Below are 17,670 nucleotides of genomic sequence, written 5' to 3'. Positions count from 1 at the left end.
GGCCCCTCCGCAGATCAGCCCCACCTGCGTGCGCCCAGCCACGAGCCGCCAGGTCGCCCGCCTGCGACGGGCTGGGGCGCGCGGCCCCGGGGGCGGACTCCCGCCGCCCAGCTGAGACGCGATTCGTCACTCTTGCAGAACTTTCCCCCTGAAAATCCTTGCACCAGAACCAGCCCTCCCGCCCCGCGGAGGTTTTGATTTTAGAAGCTTTCCTTCCTTTTTATTTTCTGTGTGCTGGTTTTGGCTGCCAGCTCGTGCGAGTACATGTCCGCGGTCGTCGCCCCTGCAGCCGCCTACCCGGACACCATGCACTTCGAGGCAGAAGAATCCAAGGAAGGTACGATTTGGATTTGGCTGAGGGGGCCCCCGCCAAGTTCTGCGGAGGAATGTGGAAGTAGGGCGGCGGGGTAGTGGAGCAAATACGAGTTTAAAAGTGAGAGATGGGTACTTTGTCCGTTCTGACTGCGCCTTCGCTGCTGATTTCAGGGCGACTGTGCCGAATACACTTCTCACCCCGCAGCCGGTCAAAGGGGAGGGAGGAAGAATCAGACCTGGCTCTGCCAGCCCACTAAACTCTGCTTTCGAGATCTTTCTGGAAACGAAACAGCCACAGTATTGACTCCAAGAGTGCGAAATGTACTTAGAAGAGCACTGCCTGCCTGCAGTCGGGACAGTCGAAAGCTGGATCCCTTGGAAGAGCCCTAAGAGTCCAGGGTCCCTTCAAAAGGGATTTCAGAAATTGGAAACTTTGTGTGTTTCCGGCTAAAGGGGGAAGCTGCGTGCGGGGGAGAAGTGAAAGATCTTTATTTGAGAAATAGGTTTTTTTTTTTTTTTTTTTTAATCCTTGCTGGCTTTTCAGCAGTGAATTTATTTTGTTGGGGGGCTTTAAGGGGGCTGAGAGATATGAGGGAGGGCTTGTGCAACTTGAAACTGAGAAGAGTTTGTCTGTTTCTAACTTTGCCGAAGCAAAGGGTTTCCATTTACTCCTAACAGAGCGAGTGACAGGGCTGGAAAAGCTCCAACCAAAACACAATTATACGCTGGTGTTAGTTCGGGGAGTTTATTTGTGTGTGAGTGTTTGTACGCTTTGTTTCCTGAAACTTTATGTATACAAAAGTCCTCTTGTAAGTGAGGTAAAAGTGGGGGAAATGAGAGAGTAAGAGAGCAGCCTGTGCAAGATTGTGAAATTTCTTTCTTTTTAAGTAGTCTCTTGGGAAACGGGTAAATTTCGAGTCAATCATAGCAGCTCAGGGAGCCTGAGGAGCAGAAAAGAACCCCATCGTTTCTCAGTTTGGTAGATACCAGTCAGGGAGAGCCCTGGAAATTTGTCCTCTTCTTTTCCTGATTCCCATCCCTGTGTTTCAAGATGTGGTCTCTGTGGGCTGACATTTCCTTTATTGTGCTGTGTGAGGGAAGCAGTCAATAAAAAACAGTCTTGTTTAATAGAAATATGGGACTGGTGTGAATGAGAAATGACAGCTAGGAGCATTGTTTTTGAGCTTGATGTGGGAATTTGGGGGATTAATGTTTCTTTGCTGCCGTGGAGTCTGTACTGATGGAGCTTTGTGCTGTTGGAGGCTTTTCTTTTAAACAGTGACGTACAGTTAGTCACAACTGGGGTTGAAGGCACATGGGCTGAGAGAAGCCAATAGTGAACTTTTATATGAATTACAAGTAGCACTTACATTGGTATTTTTCTCCCAGGCATGTTTTTTTTTTCTTTTTTTGGGGAGGGGGGGCCGAAAACAAAACAGTGAGGAGAAAGTGGAAAACCAGTATCCCAATGCTTTGGGATACATTCTTTCAGCCAGCACCCACATTCTTCTCTCCAGCCCAGCTCACCCATTGCAAGCCTGAAAACTGGAGGTGAAGAGGTGCCTTAATGCGCGCCTCCTTGTTCCTAACCTTTCCCTTCCCCTTGCCATCACTTACATTCTGCAAATCTGTAGCAAATTATCCTCCTTTTGTTATTTTCTGAATGTTCAACATGTTTCTTTTTATATAATATGAGGTGCTTGAGTTTTAAATTGATGGCAGTTAGAATAGGATGTAGAATAACTCTTGAGGGAGATTAAACAAATACTTTATTAAATATAATCATAGTAGCTTCTACCAGGAAATAAAGGACTAGTGTATATGTGTATATTTGTGTTTGCGTGTGTGTATGTGTGTCCCGGGCAGTTCTGACAAGATTGGTTATTGCCTGTGATCTAGAATCCTCTGTTTAGCTACCGCCACTCAGAAAGGAGCAATGCTGTTTATTTTTATTTTTTTAAAAAGATTTTTTGATATGGACCATTATAAAGTCTTTATCAAATTTGTTACAATATTGCTTCTGTTTCATGTTTTGGTTTTTTGGCCCCAAGGCATGTGGGATCTTAGCTCTCAACCAGGGATCAAACCCCTCACCCCCTGCATTCGAAGGTGAAGTCTTAACCACTGGATCACCAGGGAAGTCCCTCAGTGCTGTTCAAATAGCTCAGTTATCTTTATTGTCTATCCTTACTAATTCTGTCCCTTCGCCTTAGCTTTTTTTTTTCTCTCCTTGTGGAATTATGTATCCCATCTAGTGTCAGATCACACAAGCTCTTCACAGTGTCTGCATTGCAAGCAAATTGCCTTCCGATGCTTCATGCCTGATTTGCCATACTGGGAGATACTTTAAATCATTAGTCTGAACTGCAGTGAGAGACTAGCATATGTTGTTTAGGGTTGAATATGAAACAAAATATCAAGTTGAATTCAGAAATCCTTGGAGGCCAACATATTTGTGTATGTGAGTGAATGTAGAAGCAAATGACTGGGGATATTGTTCAGCCACCATAGCTTAGGACAAACTTGACTCTGTGCCAGGAGTGCTGAACCTCCATTCTCAGTCAAAAGCCACCTCCTAAAGAATCAATTTAATTTTTCCTGCTTACAAGTGAATAGGTGATTGTGCTTGAGTATTAAACAGAGAAAAAGAACTCAGACCTTGCTCGATTAGAAGCTGAGTGAGTTTAAGATATCCTGGCATAATATGAATAGGAAAGAAAGGGAGGAAGAATAGGAGAGAAAGGGAGGAAGAAGCCTGCTTTATTAAACAGGGGAAGACTGTTGAAAAAAGAAGATCAACAGTTTCCCATGGATGGGGGCTTCCTGAGGAGATGTGTTGATGGCCATATTTTTGGCATTTAATTGATTCCTGTTGAATAAATTACTTAATTATGAGGTAGGAGAAATGAATCGCAGTTAAGATCTCTGCAGATCTTTCTAGTGCTAGGCATCAAGGGGTCTGGGGCTCCTCTGGCTTGGTTATTGAAGCTTTGGTACCAAGCAATGAGGAAGCCACTATTAAGGAGTTGTTTTGGGACGGCAGAGCTGTGAGTGAGCTCGGCTCCTCCTCTCTTGCCCATAATAGCACTTCCCGCCACCACCTCTCCTAGTTCCCTCATGCCTCGTCAGGACTGCTATTTCACAAAGAAAACAGTGGCCATTGGACAACTCCCTCACTTCCTGCTTTCAGACTGACAGATTCACCTTTACCCACACCCATCCTCCCAGTGTCTGTGGAACAGGCGTGGTTCCTGCTGGAAGCAGTGGAAGGAGGCCTCCTTCCACTGTGGGCTCCTCACTGCATCGGTTGGCCTCACGTCTTTCCTGGCTCCTTCCCTTCTGTGTATAGATGGGCCCAAGCTCCCTACTTTGGGGGTGTTGGTACTTGATGGTCTTTCTGCCTGAATTTCTTCTCCCCACCTGACCCCCTTTCCCTGGTCAGGGTTTTGGGTTGGAGAGGCTCTTTCTGAGCCTCCGACTTAAAATCCCTCCCTGCAGTCTCTCAGAACACCTAACCTTTTTGTGGCCGATACCACATTGTTTAGCGTCTTTCTCTAGACCACGAGCTCTTGAGGGCAAGACGATGTCTGTTTTTTTCCCCACTGGGTCTCCAAGACCTATGTAATGAGAGGTGATCATTCAGTATTCATAAAATGAATGAATGATCTTCATTCTTTAGAGGTAATCCTCGGTACTTTGTTAATTTTAGGCATATATTTCTCTTATAAAATGAACCTGCTGCTTTTTTTTTTTTTCTTTTTTACCTTTTGCCTGATGCCTACTTTCTCACTCTTCATCATCCTTCATCCACTGAAGTCTGTCTTTTTCTCCATTACTCCACTGAAATTGCCCAAATCACCAGTGACTTCCCAGGTGCTAAAACCACCAGTGACCTAGCATTCATATTTTTGTCCTGCTCTTACTTGACTTGGTTTTGCAGTGCTTGACACTAGAAGACCAGTGTCCTGGCAGTCCTAAACTCCTCCCTTAGTTCCTATGCCTCTGCATTCTCTAGCTGTTTCTTTCTAATCCCTTAGACTGCCAGTCTAGGCTTTTCTAAAAGTTACCTGTACAGCCAGCTGCCTGGTAAACACCATGCTTTTTTTTTAAAAGTGAAGTATAGCTGGTTTACAGTGTTGTGTTAGTTTCAGGTGTACAGCAAAGTGATTCTATATGTGTGATATATATATATATAAAATACTACATTTAATATATTAATATATATTATTAATATAATAATATTAATATTATTAATATGTATATTAATTTATATAATATAATATTCTCTTCCATTATAGTTTGTTGTAAGATATTGAATATATATAGCTCCTTGTGCTATACAGTAGAAGCCTGTTGGTTATCTATTTTATATATAGTAGTTTGTACCAAGCTCCTAATTTCTCCCTCCCCTCCCTTTTCCCCTTTGGTAACCATACGTTTGTTTTCTATGTCTGTGAGTCCTGGTAAACACCGTACTTTGACTGTCATATGGGTATGTCACGTTCAACAGGTCTACACTGAGCCTGGCATTTCCTGCTCTTCACAAATCTCACCCTCCTTTTGTGTCATCACTGAGTATCACAGGGCTCTTTTTAGCTTCCAGACTGCAAATCTGCTAGTTGTCCTTAATCCCGCCCTCTTCTTCATCTTCAGCTTCCACCTGGCACTTCCTCCTCCTCATTATCTGTTGAGTGCGTCTCCTCTTCATTTTCCTGGACCCTGCGTTGCTTCAGGCCCTCAGTATTTGTACCTTCATGAATACAATAACTACCTCTCTCATCAGGGTTCTTGGTTGCAAGAAATGGAAATTGATTCCTGGTATCATGAGGAGGCATGGACAGAGGAGCCTGGTGGGCTGCAGTCCATGGGGTCGCTAAGAGTCGGACACGACTGAGCGACTTCACTTTCACTTTTCACTTTCATGCATTGGAGAAGGAAATGGCAACCCACTCCAGTGTTCTTGCCTGGAGAATCCCAGGGACGGAAGAGCCTGGTGGGCTGCCATCTATGGGGTCGCACACAGTTGGACACGACTGAAGCGGCTTAGCAGCAGCAGCATCATAAGGAATGGATTGAAATGAAGAATGTCTTGAAAGTATATTGTGTGCGTTCACACATCCCCAGAAAGAATTAGCCTCTGAAAGATACATCAGGAAATGCAGCCAAGAATCTCCTGGTTAGGACCTCACGATGGCCTTGGCCTCCTGTGTATTTTTCAGTTCCGTCTCAGATGGGACTCCACATGTGCCTGAATATTTAGTCATGCTCCACATTTAAAAATCTCAGAAATAAGCCAGCTGATGTGTCAATGCGAGGTTGTGTCCTTGCCCTTGCTGCTTGTGGGAGAGATATCCTCTGGTTCCAGCTTTGCTACAACCACTTGCAAAATGAGGGTTTCTTCAGAATTAGGAAGGCTCTTCTGATGTGGATCACCAAAACAGCAACAGACATCTACCACTCCATGGGACTGGTCCATTCGACCCTAGCGCTACCCTGTGTGTTTACTTCCTTGTTCCCTCAGCAAACGTTTCCTTTGTTGGGCTCACTCTCTTGCCCCTCCTCAAGTGGGTAGCGTGTCCAGCAGGACCCAGTCTGGAGTCGAGGCTCTTTCACAGCATTCCCATAATACCCTGTACTTCCTGCAGCTGTACCTCGTTTTCGTGTATTACAGCCATTAGTCTTCTTTTCCTTTGCCTCCTCTGCATTATAAGTTTGGTTTTTTTTTCCCTTCAGTAAGCAAGATTTGTACATGGTTAGTTTTGCTTGACCTAGGACCTCTATTTAGGAGGACCTAAAAAGCATTGTCAAATTAATCAGTTTAAAAATGAGATTACATGACATGATGAAAGTTTTTAGAGCACTGCTTAGAGATCATCCAGCCTTGCTTTTATAGGAATAGTGCCTTCCAAACCTAGAGAACAAATCTATATAGTGTTTCTTAAATTCTCCACTAAAGTACTTTTAATGGCAGAGGCAAAACAAGCATGTGTCTTTAATCACGGGCATTGGGGCCCAAGATGGCTTGCGAGCATCTCAAATTGCCTTGAGGACCAAAGAAGTGATTTTGAAGCTAAAGTGTATTGAGTACTTTCCTGTGTCAGGCACAGTGCTAATTAAGCATCTGATTATGTATATTATCTCATTTGATACTTGTCTAATAACCCTTAGTTTTAGTTCTGCATAATGATTAAGAAAACTGAGGTTCAGAGAGGTTAAAAACCATGCCTGAAACCACAAAACCAGAAAAGGTAGAATCAAGATTTGAATGGAAGCCGTCTATCCATAGACCCTGTGATGTGGTACTTCCAGGTCTCTCCCCCATCCTCAAGTAGTTTGGACACCCAGGAGAATGCTGTCTGTGAGTCCTGGGTCCACTTGTACCCCATTTCTGAGAAGACAGGAGTGGAGAGACCAGGTACCTTGGAGGAGAAAGAGAAGAGCCCAGGCACGTGGGCAGGGAGTCTTGAGCGCATCCTTCTACCCCTGATGCAGGAGATCTAGGAACCCAGCAGGGCTGGGTGGGAGGTTCTGGAGCCTACGCCAGCAAGAGAGACCAGAGTACCTATGGGAGAGGAGAAGGGACCTCACTTTCTGAACCAGAGGACAGCTTGAGAATGGAGAGCTTGGACTTCCCAGGTCACTGGGGATGTGTTATGTTATTACAATAGGGTGACTTTGTAGCATCCACTGTCTCCAGTTTCTTTAAAATCTGCTAGGTGTATAGATACATGTGAGTGATTCTCAGCAGAGTTGCGTTCCACTCACTTAATTCGTCATCTTTCCTGATAACATGTTAACTTGTTAGGCACATGCACAGGCATTTACACTCTCAATTGTAGCCCTCTTCAGTGTTAGTGTCACTTAACAGGTGCCTAACCTGTTCCTCAGTGCTTCTGCTGTGGTTTCTCCACCCTCCAGATTGCCTTGAGTCCCTCTCACCAGAATCTGCCAGAGCTGGGGTCCGAATTCCTGGTGGGTTTTTAGGAAACAAGTCCGGATCACAAGCTTGCAGTCAAACAACTGAGATCAGTCAAATGCCAGGACAATGTCTGAGCTTTGCCCCCCAGCACATGTGCTAGCCTTGCAGAACCTTCCGGGAACCTCATGGTCGGCATTGCCCCACCTCCCAGAAATTATAAGCCTTCAAAAAGTAGAGACTTCCACTACAAAGAAGGGGACCAATATCTGTCAGAGTATTGATCATAGAAAAGTTCGTTTGTTCCATGGTGGTGGTTTATTAATATCTTCTATCATCAAAAAGCTAAATGGTATCATATAAGCTGCCACACCAGGGGTGCCTTCCCTGTTTTAACCTCACGTCCTGTGGCAGCTTATAAATCAAGTTCATTGCTAAGCATCACTTTACCAGTGTTCTTCCCCCTTTCCCCAGCCCTGCTTTGCCCAGAGAGTGATGAGTTCAGAGGTGAAGCTGTAGCTCAGCTCTGATGAAATCCATAGCCCTTGGTACAGCTGACCTTGATGTCATATATAATGTAGAAGGTGCAGCCCGTGCTTTAAAACACCGAACTTTGATGTGATTATGTTTCCTTTTATATAGTCATTAGCCTTGGAGTGCAGTGTGCTGACAAGGACTAAAAATGGCAAGTCCATTTAGAGATCCATGCCATACTGTCTCCTTACAGGGTACCTCACTGGTAACCTGGTGTTGCCTGACCCCCAACCTCAGCTCTGTAAGCTTAATTATCCTGGGGACTTTTTCTTCCTCACTTCTGAAATTTTCATCAGACTGAATTTGCATCACACATTTCTTGTCCTTGCATGACGATACCCTTGGGAGAACCAGGATAACATGGCTGATGAAGTTCCCCGCTCCTGGCAGTTGATAGATAATCCAGGAAGCAGCAAGAGAATGCAGCAGAGTGAGACAAAGTCTCAGGACCCAGTGATTTCAATTCAGAATAATGCAGCACATCATTTCATTAATAATGCAGAATAATCCTAGAGTTGCCACAAACCACTTATTTGCCAACATTTCCATCTATGTGAGAAAGATGCTAACAACTTGGGAGACAGTGAGATAAACATGGCTGTATACTTCTCTTCATTCAGTACATTGTACTTAAAAAGATAGTATAAGCTGAAATTAAAAAAAAATCAAATCATTATATATATGTGTGTAATATTTAAGGAAGGCCCACAGTGAAAAGCTTTTTGTAATGAAATTGCCCCCTACAAATACAAGTAGAATCCCCATGACTGAGACTTAAAAGCAACTCTGAAGGGCCTTCCGTCTAACTTCTTTATTTAGAGATGAGGAACCAAGGCCTAGAGAGGTGGTGTTTAGGTCCTTTCTGTCCACCTTGTGCCTGTTTGGCAAACGAGAAATTTCACAAGCCTAGGTTTTAGCATTGCGGATTTTTGCACGCAGTCTCCTGGAAGCAGGACAGCCTAATTTGTTTGTGGGTGTCCTACACTGCCTTTTGGGGGAATTTGCCAAACCTAAATGGAATGGTTGAACACACAGAAATTTATGATTTCACCTTCTCTTACGTGTTCCTCGGGAAAGTGAAAGATGAGGAGGTACCGTGAAATAAAATTTCGCTCTGCAATAGAGCCTTCAAGATCCCTGGTTTTCAAAGTGGTAGACTGAGTGAGAGGTGATTAAGAGTGAGCTTACTTGTTTTCATTCCTTTGAGAACATGGTTCAGGAAAATTAGCTCAGTAGCTGCTGATGGGGCAGGGGTGTCCTTCCTTGGGGAGAAGGCTTGCATGTATGTGGCCAAGGAGTGGGTGGGTGTTTGGACACCAGACATGCAGTTGCTGGAGCAGGTGGGTGGCTCACAACCAGATTTTCCCCAGAGCCCTGGGAGCCCGGTGCAAGCTGGGGGTCAGAACACATTGTTTTCTGAGAAGCAGCTCAGTGTTCCCTCAGCCATTGATCAAGATGCCTGAAAGACCAGTTGCTTGGATCTTTTTTCTTCCAGTTGTATTAAGATATAATTGACATGCAATGCTGTCTAAGTTTAAGGTGTATGGGATAATGATTTGATGTACATATATCAAGAAATGATTATCACAATGAATTTAGGGGAGATCCATCATCTCATATAGGTTCAAAGTTAAAGAAAAAAATTGTATTTTTCCTTGTGATGAGAGCTCTTAGGATTCACTCTCTTAAAAACTTGTATGTATAGCCCATAGCAGTGTCAGTTATATTTATCACGTATCTTAAATCTTGTTCGAAGGGCTTCAGAACCTTGAGGGAGAGTTAGGTATGGAGCTGGTGTGTGTGATGAGTGAATGACTGCTGAGTGATTGCTCTGGGAAACTGTAATTCCTGTGTTGTTAGGTTGGTCCTTATGATATTTATGGTTCTGAAGATGTATGGGGATTTGTGTTTGTGTATATAGCACTGTCCGTGGACTTACATGGGAATACAGTCTCCAGCTTCATCGTGACAAACAAGATTTAACTGTATAAATAACTGGGAGTAAACTTCTTCCAAGGAAATGCGGAAGCAAAGAGGCCACTAAGCTGAGTGTCCTAGGTGACCACGTCAGCCTGAGGCCTGAAGCCTTCAAGACTTCATGTGACCACACCAGGGTTGCCTGTCAGGAAGAGAATAAGCGATTTATGAACTTTGCTTCCATCGTGACCTGCCGTGTATCTAGCTGTCAGTTCAGCTGGCCCATGTATGTGTTTTCATGTGCACCCCCCCTCCTCTAGGCTGAGGAGCTGGGGATCAGAGTCCCCAGAGCACAGGCTGTTCTGCTCACTATGGACAGTCCTGTTTCCTGGGTGCAGCCTCTCTCGCTCCATCACTGCCACCTTCTCTGGGCCTTGGATACTCACAGCAGCAAATGCTGGCTAAGTTAGTACTTCTTCTGTGTGTGTAGAGAGCCCAGCCCTCAAAGAACTCCTGGTTCGGGCATCACATGCACCCCCGTGTGCATTCATAGTACAGAATGCATGATGGGGGTTTAGGCTGAGTGCGGGCCAGGGGATGATACAGTAGACCCTTTGAGAATCCAGAGACTTTCAGCAGACATCACAGGCAGAGGTGCCTTCACAGAGGGGTTAGCTGGGACTTCAGTGTGGCCCTTTAGGGAAGATGAGTGGAAAGAGGAGTGGAAGAAGGTTTAGAGCATCATGGAGTGGAGGGTTCATGGCAAGCCTTGGTGGGCCATGTTGCAGCAGTACATGGCGCCAGCCGAGAAGCCAAGCTGCCCAGAGGGACACTCTGCAGCAGACAGGCACTGGGCATCAGGAGACCAGTTCTCCTCCTGACTTTGCCCTTGGTTGTCTGTGCAACTTTCAGTCATGGATGAGTCTCTCTGAACTTCAGCCTTCCTCATTAGAAAAGTGCAGGCATTGACCATAGACTGAAGCATGCTCTGTATAGTGAAGAACAGGGAAGCCCGGTGTGCTTCATTCCTCGGGGTTGCAGAATCAGACATGACTTAGTGACTGAACAGCAGCAAATGCCCCGTATACCATTTAGGAGGAAAACAAGATTATTGTAAGAAACTGTGGCATTTGAACTGGAACACGGCAGTTGCAAAGTAGTGTTTTAGGAATACCAAGCGGACGAGTATCGTATCTTTTTGCCTTGTCATACTGTTCATGGGATTCGCAAGGCAAGAATACTGAAGTGGTTCGCCATTCCCTTGTACAGTGGACCATGTTTTGTCAGAACTCTCCACCATGACCTATCCGTCTTGGGTGGCCCTACATGGCATGGCTCATAATTTCATTGAGTTAGACAAAGCTGTGGTCCATGTGATGAGAAAGTGAAGAAAAACTAGAGCTTCTTGTTGAAAGTGAAAGAAGAGAGTGAAAAAGTTGGCTTAAAACTCAACATTCAGAAAACTGAGATCATGGCATCCAGTCCCATCACTCCCAGTCCCATGGGAAACAGTGGAAACAGTGACAGACTCTACTTTTGAGGGCTCCAAAATGACTGCAGATGGTAACTGCAGCTATGAAATTAAAAGATGCTTGCTCCTTGGAAGAAAAGTTATGACCAACTTAGACAGCATATTAAAAAGCAGAGACATTACTTTGCCAACAAAGGTCCAACTAGTCAAAGCTATGGTTTTTCCAGTGGTCATGTATGGATGTGAGAGTTGGACTATAAAGAAAGCTGAGTGCCAAAGAATTGACCCTTTTGAACTGTGGTGTTGGAGAAGACTCTTGAGAGTCCCTTGGACTGCAAGGAGATCCAACCAGTCAATCCTAAAGGAAATCAGTCCTGAATATTCATTAGGAGGACTGATGCTGAAGCTGAAGCTCCAATACTTTGGCCACCTGATGTGAAGAACTGACTCACTGGAAAAGACCCTGATGCTGGGCAAGATTGAAGGAAGCAGAAGGGGATGACAGAGGATGAGTTGGTTGGATGGCATCACTGACTCGATGGACGTGAGTTTGAGTAAGCTCCAGGAGTTGGTGATGGACAGGGAGGGCTGGCATGCTGCAGTCCATGGGGTTGCAAAGGATTGGACATGACTGAGTGGTTGAACTAAACTGAAGCAGACAAGAACCCTAGATTGGTCTGGAGGACCAACCGAGCCAGGGTAAACGAGCCCAGGCAGAAAAGTGTGTGCATCTTCGGTCAGAAGAGGAGAATAGGTTTCCCTGATGTGAGCTGTGAGGGAAAGATGGAAGAGAGAGGTGAGGGCTGGTCTGTGGACTTAGTCTCTGAGAATGCCCACTTTTGTAAGGGAAAGAGGTAGATGCATCCAGTAAAGGAAATAGAAATGGAGGCACTCGGTAAGTAGGAGGAAACCACAGAGAGAACAGGGCTTTAGAAGCCAGGGGAATGAGAGCCTCATGGAGGCAGTGGTCAGCCATGTCTGAGGAGAGGTGCTGTAGAGAATAGCTTTGCTGTTTTCTCCTTAGGCCTCAGTAAAAGCTGGGAACCTGTGTTTGAAGAGCTCATCTGCTGAGAACTCCTCATGAGTGTTCAATCAATATTTAGTGTATAAAGACACAACATAAAATTTACCATCTTCACCATTTTAAGTAGATGGTGGGAAGTGGGGGCAACCCAGGTGGCATAGTAGTAAAGAATCCACCTGCCAGTGCAGGAGATGCAGGAGACGTGGGTTCGATCCTGAGTTGGAAAGATTCCCTGGAGTTGGAAATGGCAACCCAGTCCAGTATTCTTGCCTGGAAAATTCCACAGAGAAGCCTGGCAGGTACAGTCCATGGGATCACAAAGAGACAGACATGACTGAGCACACGCACATATGGGGGCCAGGGGATGGCTGCCTCAGGTGTGAGCAGGTGCCCAAGCTCCCAAGGAAGGAAGACTTTGATTATCCAGGACCTTCCAGATCCTAGTTGCCTGGAGATTCCTTCCTGATCTCTACCCCCTTCACCTCTGACCTCTCCCTATGGCATTGCCCAAACTCAGCCTTGGTGCATGAGGCTAAGAAGTGAGTATAGGTGTAAAATTTAATCCAGCTCTTCGTACTGCAGACTGTAACTGCAGCCGTGAAATTAAAAGATGCTTGCTTCTTGGAAGGCAAGCCATGGCAAACCTAGACAGCATATTAAAAAGCAGAGACGTTACTTTGCCAAGAAAGGTCTGTATAGTCAAAGCTATAGTTTTTCCAGTAGTCATGTATGGATGTGAGAGTTGGGCTATAAAGAAGGCTGATTGCTAAAGAATTGATGCTTTTGAATTGTGGTGCTGGAGAAAACTTTTGAGAGTCCTTTGGACAGCAGAGAGATCAAATCAGTTAATCCTAAAGTAAATCAACCCTGGATATTCATTGGAAGGACTGATGCTAAAGCTGAAGCTCCAATCCTTTGGCCACCTGATGCAAAAAGCCAACTCATTGGAAAAGATCCTGATGCTGGGCAATATTGAAGGCAGGATGAGTAGGGGGCAACAGAGGATGAGATGGTTCGATAGCATCACTGACTCCAAGGACATGAGTTTGAGCAAAGTGATGGTGTTAGTGAAGGACAGGAGAGCTTGGTGTGCTGCAGTCCATGGGGTTGCAAAAAGTTGGAGATGACTTAGCAACTGAACAACAGCAGCAGCAACCTACTCGGAAAATGTTTGGTCCAGTCTGAGAATTAGAGAGTTTTTCTCTCTTCCCTTTCACCTACCTTCACTTCCTGTCTGTCGAACTGTTTTCTTCCTGTAACAGGAACACAAGTCTTGGAAAACCACTGATGTTTCTGCCAGGGATACCCTAGATCTGACATGTGGTATGAAGCTCTGAGTATTTTGGTCTTATACATGTTAAATAGGATTTGGGCCATGCTGGTAAACTGAGCCACCCTGAGTAATTTTTAATTTCCCTTGAGGTCAGAACCAGTGAGGCAAGCCTTTTGTCAGTGATTAGACAGCTTCACCCAGGAGGTGCTGGATAAATAAGATTTCCCTGGTGGCTTCCTGCAATGCAAGAGTCCTGGGTTCGATCCCTGGGTCAGGAAGATGCCCTGGAGAAGGGAATGGCAACCGACTCCAGTATTCTTGCCTGGAGAATCCCATGGACAGAGGAACCTGGCGGGCTACAGTCCATAGGGTCGCAAAGAGTCAGACACGACTGAGCGGCTAAGCACAGCACGTAATCACAGAGACAAAACCAACTGGGGCCTGCCTGTGATGTTTACCTGATTGAGAAGTACTATTTCCCGTTCTGTAAAAAGCAGTCAAGGATGGGCTCGCTCCAAGGAACATTTTCCTTTTGTAAAGTTATCTGATAAAAATGCATGGACTGTTCTCCTTACTGTAAAGCACATACAAAACCATTTTCACTTTGGGGTTTAATATCACAATTAAGTCAGTTACGAAACAGCTAGAATGAAAATGCACCCCTCCCCAATATCACAAGTGTAAAAGCTGGACTCAGGTTATTCAGCGAAAGGAGATAATTTAAAAAGGAGTCTCTGTTTAAAAAAATAAATCTTTTAATTAAAAATTTAAAAAGAAAAAGACCCTTTCTCCAGAGAGTTTCTGAGAAGGTAGAATTCAGGGCCAGTTTCACCAATAAAAGGGAAGGAGAAGAACCACTGGGAAACCAGAGCAGTGAAGGAGGTCTAGGGAGTGGTGTTCTGGCAGGTTTTAACATTGCAAGGGAACAATGAGGAAGAAATAGTGAGTGGGAGCGAGGGGGAGTGGCAGGCTGTGGCAAGCACGGGGTGGGACCCAGGCCTGATGCAGAGCCTTCAAGGAGAGAGGAAGGGAGGAGTAAGAAATAACTTTAAAATTGGGGGAAAAAAAGGTACTTCATGCAAAACCAGAGAGGTGAGCAGCAGTACAGGCAAGAGGGGAGGCATTTCGGCAGTCTGTTTATTTTGTTTGCTGGTGCAGTTAACGGGGTATGAAAGGGTGCTGGTCTCCAAAGCACGGTGCAGACTTGGAGCCCCTGAAATAGTGGTGTTCGGAGGACACACAAGCTCCCCAGTTCATCTCAGGCAGGATCAACGCTGGGGCCCATAAACAAGGACGTGACGTTGAGGAATGCTGATGCTTATCCACCAGCCAAATGGGGCCCTGTCAGAATCAAGGGCTGTGTTGTGCTGGCTTGGATTCCTACGGACTTTCTTACTGGGTTATAAAAATGATTTCCTCAAAAAGCTTGCCAGTGGCAGATGATGAATTAGAAAAGCAGTAATGCCAGCCCTGGGGAGGCATGTCGACGCTGTGAGCTGTACTGTGCCATCCATTGGGTGGAAGGCCAGTGGGAAGTTTGGTAAATGGCTGTTGGAGGAGCGGACAGCCGTCACCCTGTCTCTCAGTGAAGCTGCACCCAATTTTGGGGGGGTTCACTCATTAAAAAGTCTTATGGTTAGCAGGCTCACTGAAGAATTTCAGGACGAGGGTTTTTATGAGCTGAGCCGCTATAAATTATTTGGCTCACTCTACCATTGGTCTGACTTGATGATCAAGGTGAGAACCCCAGAAGTGTGTGGGCGGTTCCCTGGCGTTCCTGTTGATGCTGTCCATCCCAGCATGCTCTGGGGCTGCCCTTCTGTGCCAACTCTTGGGGCGTGGGGGAGGGGAGGTGTTCCTCCTGCTTCTTGGTGGTGGAACTTCAGTGTGCTTGTCTCAACATGTATAAAGGTTAATCGGGTAAATGTAATTGCTGCTGAGAGAGGCAGCCTAGCTGAAGCCTGACATAGCCCTCAGAGTTGCTAGGGAAAGGGTCATTCTTATAGTCCTCGGTTGTTTTCCTCTCTTTCTCAAAAATGGATTTTTAATGTAACATTATGATATTAGAATCCCATGGACAGATCTTCCTTGATTCAGTCAGTAAAGAGTCTGCCTGCAGTGTGGGAAACCGGAGTTCAATGCATAGGTTGGGAAGATCTCCTGGAGGAGGGTATGGGAACCCATTCCAGTATTCTTGCCTGGAGAATTCCACGGACTAAAGAACCCAGGGGGCTACAGTCCACAGGGTCACAAAGAGCCGAACATGACTGAGTGACTTTCACTTTCATGGAGTTAGAATCCCAGGGACAGAGGAGCCTGGAGGGCTACGGTCCATGTGGTTGCAGAGTCAAACACGACTGAGCAACTAACACTTTCATACTTTGACATGGTGTTACACCAGTGCATAAAGACATTCCTGATCTATATAGTTCAGTCCTTTGTATTTTTTCTTTAAAATTCTCAGGCGACCCTTCATTTAAAATATAATTAAAATGAAATTAAAAGAAAGAATAAATTGATTCTGTTGCTTAGTTCTTGAGGCCTTCTGCGTCTTCAGGTTTTTCTGTAAATGAAGGTATGGAATGTCATTTTGACTGTTCAGTCCAGAGGGGGAGTGGGAGAAAAAGTTATATTTGGTAGCAATACTGGAATATCACAGAAATTAACAGAAAATAGTCTCTTAGAGTAACATTGTTGTCTTTCTGTTCTGTTTTCATGTCCCCATCTATCCTTATTCAGTGAAATAGTCAAACCTGTTTTCACTGCATATCTTTTACAGCTTCAGTCAGCCAGATTAAAAAAACATATATATTTGATGCTGTTTTTTATTCCATGAATGACTCAATTGACTGAATGTAGCAGCTACTAAACTTGGCAGTTTGTTGCCATCGTCATGCCCCTGGACAGGAAGTGTTCAGTATAGATATGACTAACCAGTTTCCAGGCTTAAAAATAAAGTGGGGGATTTCTGGACAGAATAAGTCTTTGTCACCCAGTTCAACATGCCTGACAATTCTGAAGCTCACAGCAATGGCTTTGCTTTCTCACTTTTTCCAGGCCAGCACTTCACCTGACATTTTCTGTTATACAGATTGAAACTTACTTTACGGAGTTTGGTGGGTTTTGTTTTGTGTTAAACGAAGTAAGAGGACATTTGAAGAGTTGTGAGAATCAGCTACAGTCAGTATTCTCTCCTTGTTACTTCTTTTATTTTTAGCTTCTTTTAAATCATCACCCTCCTGAGACAGGTGATGGGGAAAAATAACCTTCATTTGCCTAGGTAGCAGCTTAAACTCAAAGCGTCAAGGATATGCCACAACGCTGTATCCTCAACACTTGTCTTCTTGAATATAAGGATCATTTGAAGCAGTACTTTTCCCCCAAAAGTTACTTCCAATCATTTTAGCGATTCTTAAGATTTCTTTTGTCAGGAAGAATTTATACTATTTTGACAGATCCCCAGAGGTTTTTCAGCATCTCTCTACCTACAGTTATTGTTTTAGGACTTCAAAGACAAACTTTATATTTTATTTTACCTTGCTGTCTCCCTAAATAATGTCATTTTCCCTCTTAATACAAGTTTTTCTCTCCTTTCTTATTCTAAACAGCTGTTTAGTTTGTGTGTGTGTTTTTTTGGGGGGGCCTCTTAGGGATTTAAGTGTAAAAACCATGTTTTATGGAAATGTTAAATTAGATACATTTATTAGATGAGAGTGTCTATAACAACAGCAAGGTGTTTCTCTTAACTCTGTCCAAGTGTTTGTCTCTGAGCTTCTATTTGTTTTTCATATAAGAAACTCTGCCAGAGAATGATGATTTAAAATACAAAATGCGTGCAAATATTTTTAGTTTGGGTTAGGGTGAGGTCAGTAATGATTCTTTGGGACAACTCAGATTTATTTGCCAAATTTAGAAATCCAAATCATAAATTTATAAAGAATGGGGTTATAGTTACTATATTTGAGCTGAATGTGGCTGTGACCCTGAAATGATACTTCTCCTATGCTCCTCCTTACCGCCTCCTCTGTTTTCAAGAGTGAGGCAGGAAAGAGTCAGGTAGTCCCTGCTATGGCTTGGATTAGAACTTGATAAAAATCAAGTTTATTGAAAATATAGGCATCCTGTGCTCCAAATAACCTACACCTGTTCTAGCAAGATGTTTTCAGGGGAAAGAGGGAACTGTGTGTACAAGCTAAACTTTCACTGAATAAAATGATTCC

General features: G+C 44.5%; 1 protein-coding gene across 1 annotated transcript in view; it reads left to right on the top strand.

Annotated features, from left to right (window-relative positions):
* Positions 1-264: 264 nt before the first annotated feature.
* The window catches only part of TNFAIP8 (TNF alpha induced protein 8), a 46,201-nt gene continuing 28,795 nt past the window's right edge, over positions 265-17,670 (top strand). Inside the window, exon 1 of the mRNA XM_052644173.1 lies at positions 265-337. Within this exon, the coding sequence (XP_052500133.1) occupies positions 265-337 (73 nt within the window). The remainder of the gene's footprint in view (positions 338-17,670) is intronic.

The sequence above is a fragment of the Budorcas taxicolor genome, chromosome 7, assembly GCF_023091745.1.
Source record: "Budorcas taxicolor isolate Tak-1 chromosome 7, Takin1.1, whole genome shotgun sequence".
In the NCBI taxonomy this organism is placed as follows: Eukaryota; Metazoa; Chordata; class Mammalia; order Artiodactyla; family Bovidae; genus Budorcas; species Budorcas taxicolor.
The sequence above is the reverse complement of the archived record's forward strand: the minus strand, read 5'-3'. Positions and strand labels throughout refer to the sequence as shown.